At 35.7% G+C, this 20024-nt stretch overlaps 1 protein-coding gene across 2 annotated transcripts in view; it reads left to right on the plus strand.

The window, feature by feature from the left end:
- Nucleotides 1-20024, plus strand: part of LOC149542949 (Zinc finger C-x8-C-x5-C-x3-H type family protein) — a 217368-nt gene that overhangs the window by 59998 nt on the left and 137346 nt on the right. For both annotated transcript variants that reach the window (XM_089797884.1, XM_089797885.1), the window contains exon 6: nucleotides 14274-14371. In XM_089797884.1, the coding sequence (XP_089654010.1) occupies nucleotides 14274-14371 (98 nt within the window). The remainder of the gene's footprint in view (nucleotides 1-14273; nucleotides 14372-20024) is intronic.

Genomic DNA, 20024 nt, shown 5'->3' on the forward strand with positions numbered 1-20024 from the left:
AATCCACGAAGACGAAAAACCTCTCGAAAGAACGACTTTGCCACTTGAGAGGTTGACTAGTCCATTGCAATAGCAAAGATGTGCGCGAACTTAGTCAATCTGTCTACCACCACGAAATGCAATCCCTGTCCTAGACCCTTAACAACCCCATGATAAAATCCATGGAGATACTCTCCCATCTCTAAGCTGGAATAGGAAGATGCTGAAGTAAACCTGCCGGGAAGCCTTGTTCAGCTGACAAATCTGGCACTCTCTAACATGCTGCAATACATCGTCTTTAAGCCCTTTTCATGAGAATCTCTCTCTGATCTGCCGGTAGGTTTTGAAAAAACCTGGGTGGTCCGCTGAAGGTGTGTCATGTATACTGTGCATAATATTCATTTTAAGTTTAGATTTTGGTACTAGGTAGATTCTATCCTTATAATATATGATATCATTCATTACCTCGTACCCATCATCCTGAAGTAGACCATCCATAATTTGACAAGCGTGAGTATTTTTAGAATACTTAACTAATAGTTACCTCCAATTTGCTGAAATCTTAGAAATGATGCAACACTCCATCACTGAGGGTCTCCTAGAAAGTGCATTGGGAACTATATTATTTTACCCTTGACATAGTCAATGTCAAAATCATATGCTTGAACCTTGCTGACCCATTTTTGCTATCTTTCATTCAATTCCTTATATTCCAGAAAGTAACATAGATTGTTATGATCAGTCTTTACTGTGAACTTACTTCCTACCAAGTGTTGTCTAAACTTGGCTAAAGTGTGCACTATGGCTAACATTTCCTTATCATAAGTAGAATATAATAGTTCGCTACCCCTAAGTTTCGTGCTCTCGAAAGCTATGAGATGTCGGTCCTGCATCAAAACCACCCCAATTCCACTTCCTGAAGCATCACACTCCAAAACAAAGGGTCTACAAAATCCTGGAAGTGCCAAAACCGGGCATGTGCTCATCACATGTTTCAGTCTATCAAAGACTGCCTCTGAATCCTCTGTCCATCTAAATGCCCCTTTCTGTGTAAGATCGGTAAGTGGGCTGCTACCTGGGAAAAACCTTTAGTGAAGTGCCTATAATAAGAACAAAGGCCAAGGAAGCCCCGCAATTCAGATACATCTCTCGGTGGTGACCAATCAAGGATTGCTTGTATCTTTTCTTGATGTACCTTAACTCCCTCGGCACCAATCATGTGACCTAAATAGAGAATCTCAGTTAGTCCAAATTTGCACTTAGACTCCTTTGCAAATAAAGAGAGTTCTTCCATGAGGCTAAGGATCTCATCTAGGTGCTGCAAATGTTCCTCCCAAGTTTTGCTAAAGATCAAGATGTCATCAAAGAAGACCGACACATTGTTAAAGATGTGGTTCATGCATGACTAAAAAGTAGCTGGTGTGTTAGTGAGCCCAAATGGCATCACCAAAAACTCATAGTGTCTGTAGTGGCATCTGAAAGCTGTCTTATGCACATCCTCCTCTCGGACTCGTATTTGATGGTATCCTGATTGAAGATCTATCTTCGAGAAATAAATAGCTCCATGAAGCTCATCCAATAACTCATCAATGCGGGGAATCAGATAATTGTTTTTAATGGTTCTCTTATTAAGTGCGTGGTAATCAATACACATCTAAAGAGTGCTATCCTTCTTTTTAACCAACACCACTGAAGAGGCAAAAGGGTTGGAGTTGGGCTTGATATGTCCCATATCTAGCAGTTCCTCAATCGTCTTCTCTATCCCTTCCTTGTAATGCTTGGAGTGACGATAAGGAGTGGTAATGATGGGTTTGGTGCCCTCCTCTAGCTCAATGATATGCTCAAACCCTTTATCTGGTGGAATACTTGGGGTAAATCCTCAAATACCCTCCTATGTTTGTCAAGCACCGTCTAGATGTTAGAATGTTATTGCTGTCCTGTATCTTGTGTTTCCTTAGAAGAGATGAAACACTGTGTCACCCACTTGATATCATCGTGCCTCAAAATGGCTTCCATCCTGTGAGCTGTTATCAACTTGGGCTCCCCTTCTGACATAGCCTTGAGGATCACCTGTCGGCCATCCTGTAAAAACTCCAACTGCATCTCATCTCATGATCAATCGTATATCTGCTTGTGGTTTGTAACCATTGTCTCCCCAACATGGCATCTCGTCCATTTATATCCACCACATAGAAATTTGCCTCAAGGAGGAAATCATCAATCTGTAAATTCCTCTTGGAAACCCATCATGAGCTTATTAATTTATGTGAGGCACTTGTATCCAAGAGACATATAATACACTGTCCTCTAACAATTCATTTCAAACAAAAGGGGTGTCCTGTGGGATCGTTAGAAAGTGATGCTATGATAGGAGGCTGCCCCTGGGTATCTGCCTTCTTCCCTCTAGGTGGTCGATCCTCGTTCTCCTCCTCATCGCTGCCATCATCATTGCCATTTTGTTGTTCATCCTCCTTTGAAAGCATCTCTACATAATGTATCTTGCCCTTGCCAAGGCATCTATGATCCGTTATCCATGGCTCTCTGCAAGTCAAGCATAGCTTCTTCCTCCTGAGTTTTTTCCGTGTCTCAAAGTCCATCTTGGGAGGTGTAGCCCTATGTTAGTTTTTGTTCTTTTGGAAAGAAGAGATCCCCTTATACATCTTCTTAGGAGGCTGTAATATCGAAGAGGGTGACTCTAGATCATGTGCAATCTTAATAGCATCATCTAGAGTGTTTGGTTTAAGTATCTTAACCAAACTTCTATATCAATCTTGCAAACCCTTAGCGAACAACATTACCTTATGTTGTTCTATCATGTTCGGAACCATCACCGAGATCCGTTGAAACTCGTCAATGAAATCATCTAGAGATCCGTTCTGTCATAGTTGTGCCAAATCCCTGTAATAGACCTCTATATCCTTCTTGTCAAAGCGGGTAATCAGCTTAGACTTGAATGTCTCATATGATGTAATGAGACCATGATCCTGGGTAACCAACTCGTGATGCCACCAATCATACATCGCTCCCTCTAAGTGCATTGTAGCAAACCTGATGGCTTCTGTCTCTAATAAAGGTTTAGGAGTTAGGTACGTGTCTAGCTTGTGAATCCAAGTTCTCGCAGATGTCTTACTGTTGCCATCAAAAGTAGGGAGAGATAATTTGTTCATAGCATGCTTTAGGTCTCTGTTTGGTGCTCTAGTCCTCCTATCTTGTTGTTGTCTATCTGACTCCCTTTTTTGATTTAGATATTGGACAAAGGACATATTTTGTTTAATAGGATTAGGAAACAAATCCCATTCATCATACATTGCCATAACATTATTCGGTAGTAAATTTGGTGTTGCTGGTGGTGGTGCCTCTTCTTCTGCATTAAACACTGGCATTAAAGGCCTGTCAGTGTTATGTTTGGGAGCCCTAACAGCTCAGGGTGATCTAGCTACACTATTTCCTCCACTTTGATGGCTCGGGGCTCTCCTATTAACAGGGGCTAATCACTGTATATTAATTACAAGTTGTTGAAGCGCATCAACTATGTTATTCTGCCCATCTCTAATAGCCTGCAATGCTTCGCTCACTTCCCTGTCTTGTTCAGTTTCATTATGTTCCATTTGAATGTTGTTTAGTTGTTCAAACTTCAAACTGAGCAACTTGTTTAGTCTGTTCTACTTGTTCCTCTATTCCAAAAATCAATTCCTCATCCACTAAGTAACTATCCTCAATATCAATTTGTTCAGAAGACCCTGCTTGTTCTGGTTGGAGGTGACTATAATTATAAAGTTTTTTCCTCATACCCCGCTGTCATTTTACTTCCTGATTAACCCACAAGATGGCAGGACCTGTAGCTGTGATACTACTGTAATGATCTTTACTAATTCTGATCTGGACTTGAGGTATTTTGTCAAACAGTTATCATGAAATTATAGTTCGTTCAACAGTTATGCATACTGTAAATATTATATCACTGCTTACCGATACAATTGCTATGAGCTAATAAAGTTAACTAATGTTATTTCAAATTTCTACCAATCGGGATTAGACTAAACTTAGAACTTAATTTTCATACCTTAAATTAATGACAATAAGGCAATAATCCAAAAGCTATACACAAAAGACAAAATTACAGTCTTATAGTACTATCAATGTAAATAGTGCAAGAAGGATTAAAGGAGGATAGACTCGTGACGTTGGTGAATGTTGTTGTGAGGTTTAATGAGTGCGTTAACATTCAACTTGTCACCAATTCTAAGTATCCGACCACTTGTTGTCTGCTACGATTCTCTATCACCACCCGTGCTGAGGGAAGGAGTTGTCTCAACCTGCGGAGGGGAGTAATACCAATACCGTTGTCAACTGCATATGTCGTGAAGTCGTTAAGATATTCTTCCGAGTTCAATTCTAGCCGCTACTCTTACATTCCGCCTGACCAAGTAGTTACTGCTCGACAGTCCTTCCAATCCTGTGGTTTCCCTTATTAGTGACATCCTTTGATTATTATTGGAACCCGTGGTTTTTACTTGTAAGACAATGCCTTGAAAGGCACACAATGGATATCTAATATTGCTCCCCGGAAATTACACAACACATCAAATATTATGAGCATATGATTTTCTGAAGTAGTTACTAAAACACTCACAAGGGGACGTAGTTACTAAAACACCCACAAGGGGACTCGATTGTTGTCTTCTACCATGAAATAACTGTTTCTTTCTGCCGTTAACCTTAACTGCTGACCATACAATTGTTGGAATAAGACCAATCTCTATGCTTCTGTGATAAACAATCTACTCCTAGCTTGATACGTAGTCACTGTCATTAGCTGAATTTTGCTTGAATTGTATGGTAATCCCAATATGAGGGGTTTGGGTGACATCCAACTTCCTCAAGAAACTCGAGGGTTTTCATCCTCAGAGTTCATCAGTCACATTTAAGCAACCAAAGCAATAGAATATTTAATTCATAAACTTTTCGTATGTTCTTTACCAAGATGGAGTCTCATATTTATAACCTCGAAGTGAGGGAAGAGTGTTGAAATAAGAGATGTGGGATAAAACACCAATTTCATCTTCTAGTCACTTAAGTCACTTTATACAGGGAATGATTTTTAAAACATAAAGTAACTTTATTAATGTACTCTAATCCATTAAATGACGAACTTAAGACAATTCTTCCCTTGTGACTGGCAGGCATCCTTACTGGTAATGTTGTTAATCTATCCAGATATGGAGATAGATTAACTAGGCGCCAAATGAACTAGCACGAAAGAAGGGACTCGACATACATCAACAACTTGGTAACAAGCCCCATTTTGACAACAATACATCTTTGTCTCATTGTTTCATATCTTCATACAGATTCTTTCCTCCTTTACACATTCTCTCCCCCTTTGACTAATAAGAATTATGTCCATACAGATTCTCTTGCCCTTTGACTTATAAGAGTTATCTCCATACAGATTCTCTCCCCCTTTCACAACAATGCCAAAGGTAACTATAAACTTCAACGAGAAACATACAAAGCCTTGTAGTTGTACCTTGTACCTTGCATGTGCTGATTACATTTGTTTCATTATCATCACTTTCACAACTTTAGGAAATAGTCCTAAAGAGTGAACTTTTGCATCAACTCCATAAAGAGATTCTAATCATGCATGAATTAATGCAACATGCATCCTTGCTCAGTGAATCTTGGATAGGGGAAGGACCCCTAACTTACCTCTTAGATACTCAAAAGCGTTCTTAGGTAATAGCTTTGTGAATATATCTGCAATTTTTTCCTTAGACATCACATATGCCGATATTTCTTTTGTACATGCTCCCTTAAGTAGTAATACTTGATAGATATGTGCTTGGTTTTGGCATGCATGACAAGATTTTTTGATATGTTAATAACACTTGTATTGTCACAATAAATATTAACAGGTTCAGTGACTTCCTCTTGCATACCTTCCAACAGTTGCTTGATCCATACAATATTTGAACAATTAATAGCAACAACATACTCAGCTTCAGTAGTAGACTATGATATACAACTTTGTTTTTTTCTCAACCATGTAATTAACTTTTCTTCTAAAAAGAAAACTTGACCATTAGTGCTATTTCTGTCATCAACATTTCCTTCCCAATCAGAATCAGTATAGACTCTAAGCTCAACATCACCTTTTTTCTTGTACCATAGTCCCAGTGTTCAGTTCCTTTCAAATATCTGAAAATCCTTTTAACTGCAGTCATATGTGTCTCCTTGGGATTAGCTAAGATTCTTGCAATTATTCCAACTGCATGTGCAATACCACGTTTTTTGTGTACTACATATTGCAGCTTCCCAATCATTGCTCTGTTTTGTTTCTCATTTACTTCAACAATATTGTCTTTCTTAGATAATTTACATCTAGTGACTATAGGAGTGCCAACTGGCCTTGACTCATCCATACCAAATGTCTTCAATATCACCTTTATGTACTTAGACTGAGTCACATATATACGACTTTTTGTTTGATGAACTTGTAAACCAATGAAGAACTTAATCTCACCAATCATAGACATCTCAAATTCTTTGTCATGTGATTAGCAAATGATTTGTACAACAAATCATTACCACCAAAGATTGTATCATCAACAAATATTTCAGCTATCATGACCTTATTTTTATCTCGACTTTTCAAGTACAAGTTATTGTTATCACTTGTTCTAACAAATCCAATGCTGATCAAGTAAGAGTGCAATCTTTGATACCATGCTCTCGATGCTTGCTTCAATCTATACAGAGCTTTGTTCAATTTACATACTAGGTGTTTCTAATTTGACTCCACAAATCCTTTAGGTTGTTCAATGTAGACTTCTTCTTCCAGAATTCCATTTAGAAATGTAGACTTAACATCTATTTGATAGACTTTGGATCTCTTGTAAGTTGCATAAACCAACAATGTTCTCACTCCTAATTTAGCTAATGGTGCAAAGGTCTCTCCATAGTAAATTCCTTATTATTGGGCATAACCTTTACCAACAAGTTTGGCCTTGTTTCTCACAACTTTGTTGTCATTCAATTTATTTCTGAATATCCACTTGGTTCCAATCACATTTTTGTCATTGAGTCTCACTATCAGTGTCCATGTATTGTTTTTTTGAATTTGATATATTTTCTCATCATAGTGGATCTAGTCATCATTATCAAGGGCATCTTTCACAGTTCTAGGCTAAAATTCAGCAGTCAAACATGTATTGTCCTTCAACTTATTTCTTGTCATAATTCCAACACACTTGTGTCCAATTATTTGACCTTGTGAATGGTTTCCACATACTTTGCTAAGATAGACTTGACTCTGCGATCTCCAGCATTATCTTCACTTGGTTGGGGCTCAACATTCTGCTTAGGCTGTTCGGTTTGTGGCTTGGATAATGCAAGTTGTTGCTCGGTAGCTCTATGTTGTTGCTTGGTGTACCATTTTAATGACTTAGTTTGGTGCTCACCTACAATAGCAACTGCATCATTATAAACATAGAAAAATTTGTTGTAATCCTCTGGTTCTTTCTTGCTCTCCTCATCGTTTTTAATTGCAAACTTATCAATCTCACATTTGCACTCTCAATCATTGTGTCAGTCACTTTATTTAGACATTTGTAAGCCTTGCTCCTAGTGGAGCAATCTAGGAATATACGTTCATCCCCTTTTGAATTGAACTTCTCATTTCTTGCATCTTTATGAATATAACACCTATTTCCAAATATTTTGAAATAACCCAGATTTGGTGTATGACCATACTGGAGTTCATGTGGTGTCTTGTTTGTTTTTTTCTTCTACTAAACTCGGTTGAGGGTGTAAACAACAATGCTTACAGCTTCTCTCTGGAACATTTGTGCAGCTCCTTTTTTGATCATCAGTGTTCTAGCACAATCAACAATGGATGTGTTCCTTCTCTCTACAATTCCATTTTGCTGTGTTGTCCTCGTTGCAGACAATTGTCTCTTAATTCCACCCTCAATGCAATAGTTAGTGAGTTCATCAGACATAAAGTCACCACTTCTATTAGATCTTGACATTTCAGCTGTTTACCAGTTTCTTTTTCAACTCTAGCTTTATATCACTTGAACATTTTAAATGCATTAGATTTCAACTTCAAAAACATAACTTTCATCATTGTAGAATAATCATCAACAAACATAATGAAATATCTGTCTCCATAATAGTTCTCAACCTTCATAGGACCACACAAATCAATATGTACCAACTCGAAAATATCCTTAGATGAATGTGACTTACTTGAAAAACCAGACTTAGTCATCTTACCAAGTTGACATTGTTTACACATAACATTATTAGGTTTATGCAAGTTTTTGGTAAGCCTCTCACTTTCTTCTTTCTACTCACTATGACCATATTCTCAAAATTAACATGACATAGTCTCTTATGCCACAACCATACATCTTCAATTCTAGCAAATAGGCATGTACTAATAATAGGATCTAGATAAAATAAATTACCGCTTGTTTACTCTCTAGTACCAATCAAGTTCCCATCATCATCGTCATAGATCTTCACCTTTTTGATCTAAAACTCCAATGTGTGACCTGTATGATTTAGTTGTGCAACACTCAACAAATTATACCACTTCCTCACTTTCGTTCTCATCTTCAGAATCTGACTTGGTGTGCTCCTCCTCAACAATATAGCACGGCTTCTTTTCTTCGTCCTTGTAGTCTTTATTCCTTCGATATTTGTTCTCCTTGACATTCGTGTCACCCCTGTTCTTGTTAGGACATCTAGGAGCAATATGACCAACTTCATTGCATTTAAAGCATATCAAAGGCAATTTACCATAGAATCTTCCTTTACCTCTCGGTAGCCTCCTTGCCAGCAGTGCTTCAATCTCATCCATTTCTTTATCTTCTGAATCTGAATCACTTTCATCCTTGCTACTCTTCTCCTTCTTTGAACTTCCAATGGTTAGTGATGTCTTAAAAGCATTCTCAATCTTAGACACACTATTATCAAAGTCAACTCAAATGAAGTCAATCTACCGACCTAGGCATTAAGAGCAAGATTATTTCTAGGCATAACTCTGAATTCTTGAATGAAAGACACTCTAATAGCATATATAGGAAATAATGTTCTCAGTACTTTACTTGCAACTTCTTCATTACTGATCACTCCAACAACTTTGATGACACACATAACTTCTTTATTTGGTTATTGTATTGAACAATGTTCTCTCATTTCATCCTCATGTCATCATACTTACCTCTTATGCTTTCAACTTTGGCTCTCAATACATTCTGATCTCCACCATGCATGAGTATTAGCTTTTCCCACTTCTCTTTAGCACTAGCACAGTTCTTGATATCATCAAATTTGACATCGTTTAGTGCAGAAGCAATTTCAATCATCAGGCTATTATGTTCTTTCTTCTGGTTCATCTCCCCAACTGTCATAGGAGGGTTTGGAGGGGTGTACAAGTTGTGCAGATAATATAATGCATTGTCTCCAATCCTTGATGGTGCAACCTCATTCTGCTTTGTTATGAAGATAAATTCTCATAACTGAGAGGGGGGGTGAATCAAATATAACCAGTTACCCTACAAGCCTTAAAAACAATTTTCACAAACTCAAACACTTTAATCTTTCAGATCATTAGCTTGTTAATCAGATCTAATATCATAACATAAACTGATATAAATTTTGCATCAAACTGTCAACTTAATATACTGAGTATCAGAGTAAACTTTAAGCTTATACCGAGTTGCAACAATTAATAATAAACATGAAATAAACATGCAACACAATAAACATCCACACAGTTTTGACTTAAGTATTTAACATGAAAACCCTGTGAAGGGAAAAACCACTTGGGAACTGAGAACCCAAACATTTCACTCTTCTGAAGTGAGCTCTGTTAGGAGCCAACCTTGTTAAAGGTTGCATACACATTGTTAATGTGACCTTGTTAGAGGATTTTCACCAAAGATCATCTAGACCTTATCACTCCTTGAAACAACTAAAGAGTAGCCTGCGCTAAAGGACTTATAAAATATTCAAAAAAATGTCACGATATAGGATTCCAATAAGAATGTTAGGTCCATTCAATTAAGAGATTTTCTACTACAATGGTTAGAAAGTAACAATTTAATGATCTATTAGGTTTTAACACTACCTTGCTTGTTCAAATCTCTGTGTTGCTCAATATCTTTCCTCTTTCTTCCTTCTGATCCCTTCTGGCTGATTCCCTCACTCCACACATCAGCTTAGCACTTCTCTTGCTTCATTTTCATAATGCATTTTTGCTCAACTATCCTTCTGCCTATCACTTGCTTCTCCAACTTTATTTGCTTCACTAGCCTCATCAACAACCATGAACATTGAGTTCATTCCTTAAATGAAAACTTTTTCTGCTCCTCTAGAATCTTCCAGTTTTTGCCACTTAATCACAATTGTCAAATCTTCATCAAGTTCAGATACATTGAATCTAGACACTTGAGAAATATACTTCCACCTTGAACTTTGTGCTCCAATTCAAATTGCTAAATCTCCTTTATCAAATCTTCTTTGAATTTCTCCAACCATTGATCTCATAACTAACTTCCGTCCTTATCTTCGAAACTTCTCGACCAATCTTTATTCTCATCAAATGTCAGTCTCAAACTAAATCTTTTCTAAACTGTTCTTCCTTTTCATGTTTGATTAACATTACATCTTTGCTTGGTCAACACTAGACTTGGTTAACATTGTAATTGCTTAGATGACACTACACATTTTTCACTTCGTCACGAAGTGTTCGGTGACAACTATAATAGCTTGGGTAATACTGTGGTTCTTCATTCACCGACCAAACCTTCTTTCTTATACATGACCTCAATACTTAATCAAATCATGTAAAACAATCAAACTAATATTATACTATTAGAGTCTAACTCGTTCAAGTGCCCATTGAATACTGCACACTTATCAACACTTAACATCATCATCATCATACTTTCTTCAAATCCTCTTCATCAATCAAATGATATGGCTCTCTACTGAATAGCATAATGTCTAACCAGTTAAAGCTTGACATCAATGACAACAAAACAACTTATATGGCTCTTTCACATACATTAACAATATTATTAGTTGGGGCTAACAAAGTCGGCTCTACTAAACAACCAAATTATTTGTGGGTTTTGTAGATCTTGCCGTTTCTTGGCCAAAGGCAGGAATTGACAATTTTAGAGATCGTTTGACAACCCGTTTACATGTTTGTACTTTGCAAGGTATATTATCTTTTCTTATCCATTTCTATACACATTATCATCTCTTCATATTTGAGCTTCACATTGCATATCTACTTGCCTCAAACCCTCTTAAGGTAGAGGTGAGGGAGAAGTAAGTCCATGCAATTGTCCTTTTTTCTTTATGTTTCGAAATGACACTTCCTTTTGTGTTAATCAAGCCTACACTTGGAGTTAAATCTTGTTTTTCCCCCTTCATTTATAGGCAGGGTTGTTGATTCTATTTCCCCTCTACACAATAATGAATGAAAATATTTAGAAACTTTATCGCAATAGTTTCAACATGAACTTAGAAACACAGTAGTTGACAACTATGGAGTGTTTAACGAAAAATCCAGATGGTTATGTTTGAGAGTTCAAAGAGCAAAACAAGAGACTTAGTGATCAACTTACAGGATAAGTGTTTGATAAATTGATACTGTGTGGAGAGGCTAAAACGCATGGTAAGCAGTGTAGGTGTTCGCAAAAATAAATACAATGGGAGTTCTGGAAAGCAATCTTTTCTCTCAAGAATTTAAAGATTCTATCAACAATGATCAGCTAGGGGACTTACAAAAAGAAATAGGAAGAGAGCAATTGATTGTATATGTAATGTCCCCTTTTTGGGACATTAGAAAAGTTAGACACATTCATATAATACTAAAATTGATTTTGAGAGTGTGGACTCAAATTATAAAAGGTCAATTTAATATGATAAAGTGGGCTAAAAATGACAAGGAGAGATAAGACGAAAAGCTAGGAAAGGAGTCGAAGAGTCACTGCTATGAGAATAAAAGGAGAAGAGACTCATTCATTTGGCATGCTTGATTTATGATTCAGATTTTAGTTTCACTCTTGTGAGAATTATTCGGAAAGCTTTAGCTTTTAGTCAGTGTGAGGACGTAGCCCCTCGTGTCGACAGATAGTGGACGCAAACCCATTGTCCATGGAGACGTCACTTCAGGTGTCTCGTATGTGCTTACAAGTTCTTCTCTTAGTGTTCCAATCTGACTCTAAAACTGCGTTTAAGATTGGATTTTGAATGCTGGTTATTGTATTGCTGTTGTATAATGCAATAACATGTTTTAAGGAATTTTGTGAGAGTTTACTGGTTTAATATAGTTGGTTTGTAATGCATTTTCATATGCTTGAATCCTGAATATTACTTTGAGAAAGAACAGGTTAATATCTATTGGAGAATCTGTTGGTTTCTATTGTTGTTTCATAATCCATTTGCCTATTTATAAGTTCTGAATATATATTGAAGAAAGAAATCGGGTCAATATCCGTTTGGGATATTTCGTTGGTATTAGAGTTGGCCTTCCTGCCAGCCTGTGAAGTTATATCAGAACTGTGTATCCTGTCATCTTCAAGGATCAGATTTGCATACCTGAGTTTTAGCAGAGGTAGATTTTTAGAAAAGCTTATCAGAACAAACTCTTGTGTTGCCTAGGAGGTTAATAAATAAGTACAGAATCTTACTAAGTTTAAGTATTAATATATTCATTGTTTGAGATATTACATTACTCGTTGAACATTAAGGGTCTTGATTCAATAAGGGAAGCTTGGCTGGAGTCTGAAGACGAATCAAGGTGTTTTTTTGAATCTTGATAGTCACAGAGCTATAGATGGACGTTAGTCTCCAATAAGGAAATACTTATCTCTGGAAAGTCTCGATGATACATGATCAACTTGCAGATGTAAGGACAAAAACATCTAGCAGGGAGAAATATGAGAAGCTAAGAGGACACCTAAGAATTAGAAATAACACATTATGGTGTAATGTGATAAAAGATATATAGTTTCTGCCCTTTTGCACACATATGTTATTTGTCTTATTGTAGACATGTCTGTCAGCATAATACCATCCCATTTGTGGGATAGCTCCAAAGCAATGTTCAATTATGGCGTAGATGCATTTTTCTATTTATAAATGCACAAAATGCTTTTTGGCAATACAAGACAAATTTGATCTTTATTAGATCTCTTTTAAATTTGTACTTTTTGGTGTTTGTCTATGCTCTTCTTAATGTTAGTAGTGGACCCCTTCTTCAAATCCATTCCAAGGGTTTATATATTATATATGCCCTAAATGCCTTAGCTATTAGATGCTGAGTTTCCTTTATTTATTAATACACTACCATTCTGTTCTGCTATAGTATTATATTGAACTTTTCTAGTCTAGTAGGTTCTCAGTAATATTACTATTCTGAGCCGCTGAATAAATAGAATAATAGTTACATCCTCCCTTATATATATCTGTGATTGATTGAATTATGCTCATATTTATTCTATGATGAAATATTTCCTATTTTTGTGTGGTTTCCGGACGTGTTTTTACTTTTAGTATTTGTTCTGCAGAATAGACAAATCGGATTCCTACAATTTGTGGGGTTGGAATCCTATTTTCTATCTTTAAATTTATATCTTGTCATTAGTCTATTTGTATTTATTAATTGGTTAGTAATTCTTTTGCTGACTATTTTGTTAGTTATTTATTGGCTTTGGGTGGTTGTTAAGATTGGAGATCATTGTAAGTGGTTACTAATGGCTGTAGGCTAATTGGTAACTATTGTGCACTATCAATAATTTTCTCATAATGAGCAAGGGAGTCTGATCAGTGCAAGGTTCTTTCTATTCTACTTCATCTGTATTAAACATTATCTTGGAATAAAGCAATTACTGTTATTTTTCTGCCTTCAATTGGTATGTACTATTATGTATTTTAAAGTTCAATGGGGATAAATATTTTCTAGCTAGCAATTGTACTATATACAGAACAACAGAACCTACCAATTGAATATAGATAAATAACAGTAATCACTATATTCCAATATAGAGTACAATATGAGGAACTCCAATAAAGTGCTTGACAGTTGGCAGTTATACCACAACCATTGGCAACCAATCACATCAATCTCATAACAACTACCCAAAGTCGAAAAAATGAGGAATATAGTTGGTGAAACAAATGCTCATAAATTAAGAAGCTTAAAATACATTTGAGTAATACTAGTTATGAATTATTGGCTTAACAATGTCTTTGCTATTTACCTTAAGGTTTGTCTCATGGAGAAGACTCACGAAGTGAATAGGATAACAGATAGAAATACCCAGCTGCAAATCACTCTATATAAGGACCAAGAGCACCATAAGAGGTATGTTAGGCAATGCAACTGCAATCAAGGTTAAATGATGTGTCTATATCTGTGAAGTCACTAAGAGCCTTTTGAAGTGCTATCTGGATTATTTTGGAATTCCTGTATGTGGAAAATTAAGTGTTCACAACTTGGCCTCATTTAATTATGTTATCTAGATTTGTGTTTTGTGCATTTCATCTCTTTAAAAAGACTCTGTTGAAACTTTGCATTTATATGTTTAGGGGTGTGTTTGTGTGATTCAGCAACAATCCATACACAGAGCATATAGCATAGAATAAATAAATAAACATTTTGTGAATAAAGGTACCATACTGTATGATATATTCTGCAACTCAATGTGATGCTACTTTTATAAATACTTAAAGGTTAACGATGACTAATGTGTAATACTAAAGAATCTAGAGAGGGGAAGGAATGTGTATTCATATTTGCTATACATTTATAACTATTGGAACTAGTCCAGTTTTCATCAACCGACTTTTGTAAATCTCATAACTATTGAAACAACTACAACTGTTACATACATTCTAATACACCATTTTAATGCTAATATAAGAGGCTACATGAAGCATATCTGTGAACTTGCTGAATTTATCAGGTGCAAGAGGTTCTGTCAGTATCTTGGTTGTTTCCTTGAGAAATGCAGTTACAATCTTGTGATTATCACGAATGAGTTGTATATGATGAAAATGCACCTAAATAGTTTTCAATGTGCATTACCTAGTATAATTTTAAGTCTTTTGATTGTTTTAATTGCTCTTTTATCGTCACAATTGTTAGCACCAGGATGTCATTGATGTCAAAATATGATTGCAAAGCAACAAATCTGAAATGAAATATTTGTTTGTACATACATTTGCACTTGTATGAGACTGTTACTGGGTATGCACATAATAATGACTATACAGATAATAATGACAAGTCAATGTTGAATACCTGCATTAACAATTCCTGTGTCCAATGATAAGGCACTTGCATAGTCTGAGAAATGGTGGTATTGAATAAAATCTGTGTGCCTGTAAGTCCGAGCAGCTAAGAAGTCCCTCATATATGAAAACATACAGAACTGTGATTTGCATATGAAAATATTCAAATGAAGATATTTGAAGAATCTTATGCTAGCGTGTTTGGAGTTATACTGCTGTTGATATCTGCCAAAGTGCCACCTGATAATTCTAGTCATTTTTGTCTTTCATTGGGTAAATAAGTTGCCTGGTAATTGGATGAAGAAGATCGCTGCCGGGTCCAAGTCTTGGCATTTAAACAAATGTTCAGATACATGTGCATTGTCTAATAGCAGAGTTATAACGGGAGAATGTATGCTGCAAATACTTTCTAATTCATTGGATTCAGAAAAATGATTGTTTTTGGGTATTTATGCAGAAAGTGACAAAGCTTTCTTTCCTTTTGTGCATCTAATTTCTCTAACCGAGCTGTTCATTTGAATTATTATTGGGATGCGGATGACGTGACATTGACTATTCTTTGTTACTAATGAGTTATTTAATACACATATTATTGGGCTAACAGTGTAAAGTTTCTGCAAATTCTGCTATAAATCAGACTGAGATAATACCACCTTCTTTATTGCTTGCTCATGATGATCTTCTATAATTCAGACTTCTATGAAGTGATACCAATAATATAAATATTATTCTGGAAGTGTTTTATCTCTGCAAGTATTCGTCTAGGGCAGTATTGTTAAAGGAGCAGACCATGTGTTATTCGTGTATCCTTTATCTACAAACAAACCCTAAATAAATAAGGCAATCAAAGGGCATGTCCCTTGAAGGGACATGACCCTATCTAGGTCGGCCCTGAATTGTTTTCTCATAATCGATGCCAAAGGAGAAATAGCTTTTGTAATCAAACTAATTAAGATCAGTTAAGTTCATACTCATGTCCCTTGAAGGGACATGACCCTATCTAGGTCGGCCTTGAATTGTTTTCTCATAATCGATGCCAAAGGAGGAATAGCTTTTGTAATCAAACTAATTAAGATTAGTTAAGTTCATACTCAAATACTATTATCCCAAAGGTGACGCCGATCATGCCTAAACAAGGAACAATTATATATAGGCCTTCATTAGTAAGGCAATCCATGCATGATTAGATCTATACAATCTATACAATCAGATCAGTATGAGATCAATGTTACAGATTTAACACTCCCACTTAACTTGATAATCATACTAAGAGATAAAATATATAGCATCATCAATTATGATGAATAAGCATAGATTTATACTTTATATCTATTTGAATCTTCTAAGCATGTGGTATCATCAAAAGACATGCAACTATGTCATATTACTATACCTGTGATATGACTTATCACTGATACCAGTGATAACAGTATTGCAAAGAACACAATATATACAGGATAAAATCTGGAGAATGATTTAATTCTTCATTTATCCAAGTTGTGACTCATAGGTATTGGCAGTCCTATATCACAATATGATCCCGAGTTAAGATCTACGAGAACACAAGATAAAATCCAGAGAATGATTCAATTCTTCATCTATCCAAATTGTGACTCATAGACATAGAAATGTCTATATCATAATATGATCTTAAACTCATCTAGAGCTGACGATAGATCTCTATTGTTCAGCACATTATCTAAGAGATCGTCATCTCTCATAATGTCTTTTATACAAGTGTTCATTATCTCAAAGATCGTCACCTCTTAGACAATGAATACAAATGGTGAAGCCCATAACAGTCAATAGCCTAACAATAAATTTTTTTTTATTTATAATCTAAAGAATGCAAATCTATTATAATTCAACCATACCAAGTCTTTTTTTTTAAGTGATCTACCTTCACTCGAGAGAGAGGTTTGGTAAGAATATCTGTTGTCTAATCTGCAATGCAAATGTATTCTAATTTTACAGTATTCGTGTCTACCATATCTCTTACATATTGGTAAGGAATTTCAATATGCTTGGACCTGTCATGAAAAACTAGATTCACAAAAAGCTTGATGGAACTTTGATTATCGCAATGAATAATAGTAGGATTCATGGGTTGACCAAATAATCCCACAAGTAACTTTCTAAGCCAAATTGCTTCCCGAGAGGCCATTATTGCGGCAATGTATTCAGCTTCCGTGGAACTCTGTGCTACTAATGCCTGCTTTTTGCATATCCAAGATATCATTGCTGAACCTAAACTGAAATGACATCCTGAATTGTTTTTCCTATCAGTAACAATTCCATCCCAATCTGAGTCTGTGTACCCATTTAAGTCAAAGTCAAGTTTCTCATACTTGAGTCCAAGGTTAAGAGTGCCTTGTAAGTATCTCATAATGTGTTAAGAGTGCCTTGTAAGTATCTCATAATGTGTATCACATAAACTGACTTAAGGCATTAACAACGTAGCAAATATCAGGTCTTGTATTTACCAAATACATAAGAGTCCCAATCATCTATCTGTAAAGAGTAGAATTTATGGAGGGTGATTTTGTTGTTGTTTCCTTAAGTTTGTGTAGATTAGTCTCCATTTGAAAAGACATAGGTCTGCAGTTCCACATTCCAAATCTCTCCAAGATGTCTAATGTATACTTCCCTTAATTAAGTATGATTCTGTCAGAATTTTGCCATGCTTCCAGTCCTAGGAAGTAATGAAGGAGTCTTAAATCTTTCATTTCAAATTCTTTGATTAGATCTTTCTTGCATTGATCTATAAGATGATCATCACCTGTAATTAGTAAATCATCAACATATAGTATCAATATTATCATATCATCTTTATCCTTTTGATAATAGAAATTTGGATCAGCTTCATTATTTGAGAATCCTAAACTGGTGAGATACTTATCAATTCTTTCATACTAGGCCCTTGGAGCCTGTTTAAGCTCATAGAGAGCTTTCTCGAGCCAACAAACAAAAACTTTAGGTTTATGAGTTTCAAATCCTTCAGGTTGCTCCAAATATACCTCTTCGATAATTTTTCCACTCATAAATGTTGTTTTTATATGCATCTGATGTACTTTCTATCCCTTCGATGCTGTAATAGCTAGGACTGCTCTTACAGAGTTGTATGTGGCAACAGGAGCAAATGTTTTTTCATAATCAATTCCCTCTTTTTGAGAGAATCCCCTGGCTACGAATCTGGCTTTGCATGTTTCAGTGCTACCATTAACAGCATGCTTGATTTTAAATACCCACTTAGAAGAAACAACTGATTTTCTTTTAGGTCTTGGAACAATTTCCCAAACATCATTATTAATAATGGATTGGTATTCTTCCGTCATAGCATCCTTCCAAGTTGTATGTTTAATAGGATCTGAAACATTGGTTGGTTCTAATTTAGATAAATCACTCATGTTTGCTGCATAACTACAAAGTCTTTTGGGTCTTTTGCTTTCTCTGAAGGTTCCAGATGGTGCACCGAAGTCGTGTGCTTCCTCTACTGTCTTCATGGCCCAAAGTGGTCTTTTCTTTGGATTTTGAGTTTCCACAAGATTAAGATTAAGATTTTGAATTTCATCTTCAATTTCTTCAATGTTCTCCATCTGAAACTTAGATTCAATATCTTCTTCAGAATTAGGTAAGGGAGAGGGATCTCCAGAACTTAGGGCTCTTTTGAATGTTAAATCTTCTTCAAATATTACATCCCTGCTAAGTTCAATGGTTTTTTGACCAGCTATGAAAATCCTATATGCTTTAGATGTTTCACTATACCTGACAAAAATACCTTTCCTCCCAGAGGGTTCTAGAATCTAACTTAGTTCTCTTTTCTTTTGGAGCATGTATATACATTGGGCACGCAAAAATTCTAAGATGACTTATATTAGGTTTAACCTTAGTAAAGACTTCTTGAGGAGCCTTATCTCTAAGTAGGAGTGAGGACTTCACTTTTGAATATAGATAACAATACAAGAGGCTTCCGCCCAAACATAATATTCTAAATTTTGATAAATTATCATAGCTTTTGTTTCTTCTATAATTGTTCTATTCTTCCTTTCCGCTACCCCGTTTTGTTGTGGGTTATAAGGAACGATATACTCCCTCTTAATTCCTGCTTCTTTACAAAACTCTTCAAACAAATCTGAATTATATTTCCCTCCGTTATTAGTTCTAAGAGTTTTAATTTTGTGTTCTGATAAGTTTTCAGTTAATGTTTTGAATTCTTTAAATCTCTTAAGGATTTCTTCTGACTTTACATTTTAAGAAGTAAATCCAAGTTTTCCTAGAGAAGTCATCTATAGAAAGTATATAGTACCAGAATCCTTCAAGAGAAGGAACAGACATAGGTACACATAAATATGAGTGGATTAATTCCAAAACATTGTTAGTTTTTCTAGTGCTATCATGAAACGGACTTTTGGTGTTCTTACCTAGAGTGCATCCTTTGCATGTGCTTGAATGATCTTTATTCAACTTAGGTAAACCAAATACCATCTTCTCCATAGTCAATAAGGTTTTGAAATTTAGATGTCCTAACATTCAGTGTCATATTTAGTTTATGTCAACAACTTCATGAGTTAAGGCTTGAATAGGTTGACAAGGTTTTGTATTTAATTCGTACAAGTATCCCTTTCTTTGACCAATCAACTTTGATTTCTTAAATGAAGAGTTCTTAGACTAGGTCACTACTTTACCGTCCATGAATGCACCATTATGTTCATCATCTTCAAGTG

This window comes from Cupressus sempervirens, chromosome 8 (assembly GCF_028749045.1).
Source record: "Cupressus sempervirens isolate cs-2001-9-10 chromosome 8, ASM2874904v1, whole genome shotgun sequence".
Classification (NCBI taxonomy): Eukaryota; Viridiplantae; Streptophyta; class Pinopsida; order Cupressales; family Cupressaceae; genus Cupressus; species Cupressus sempervirens.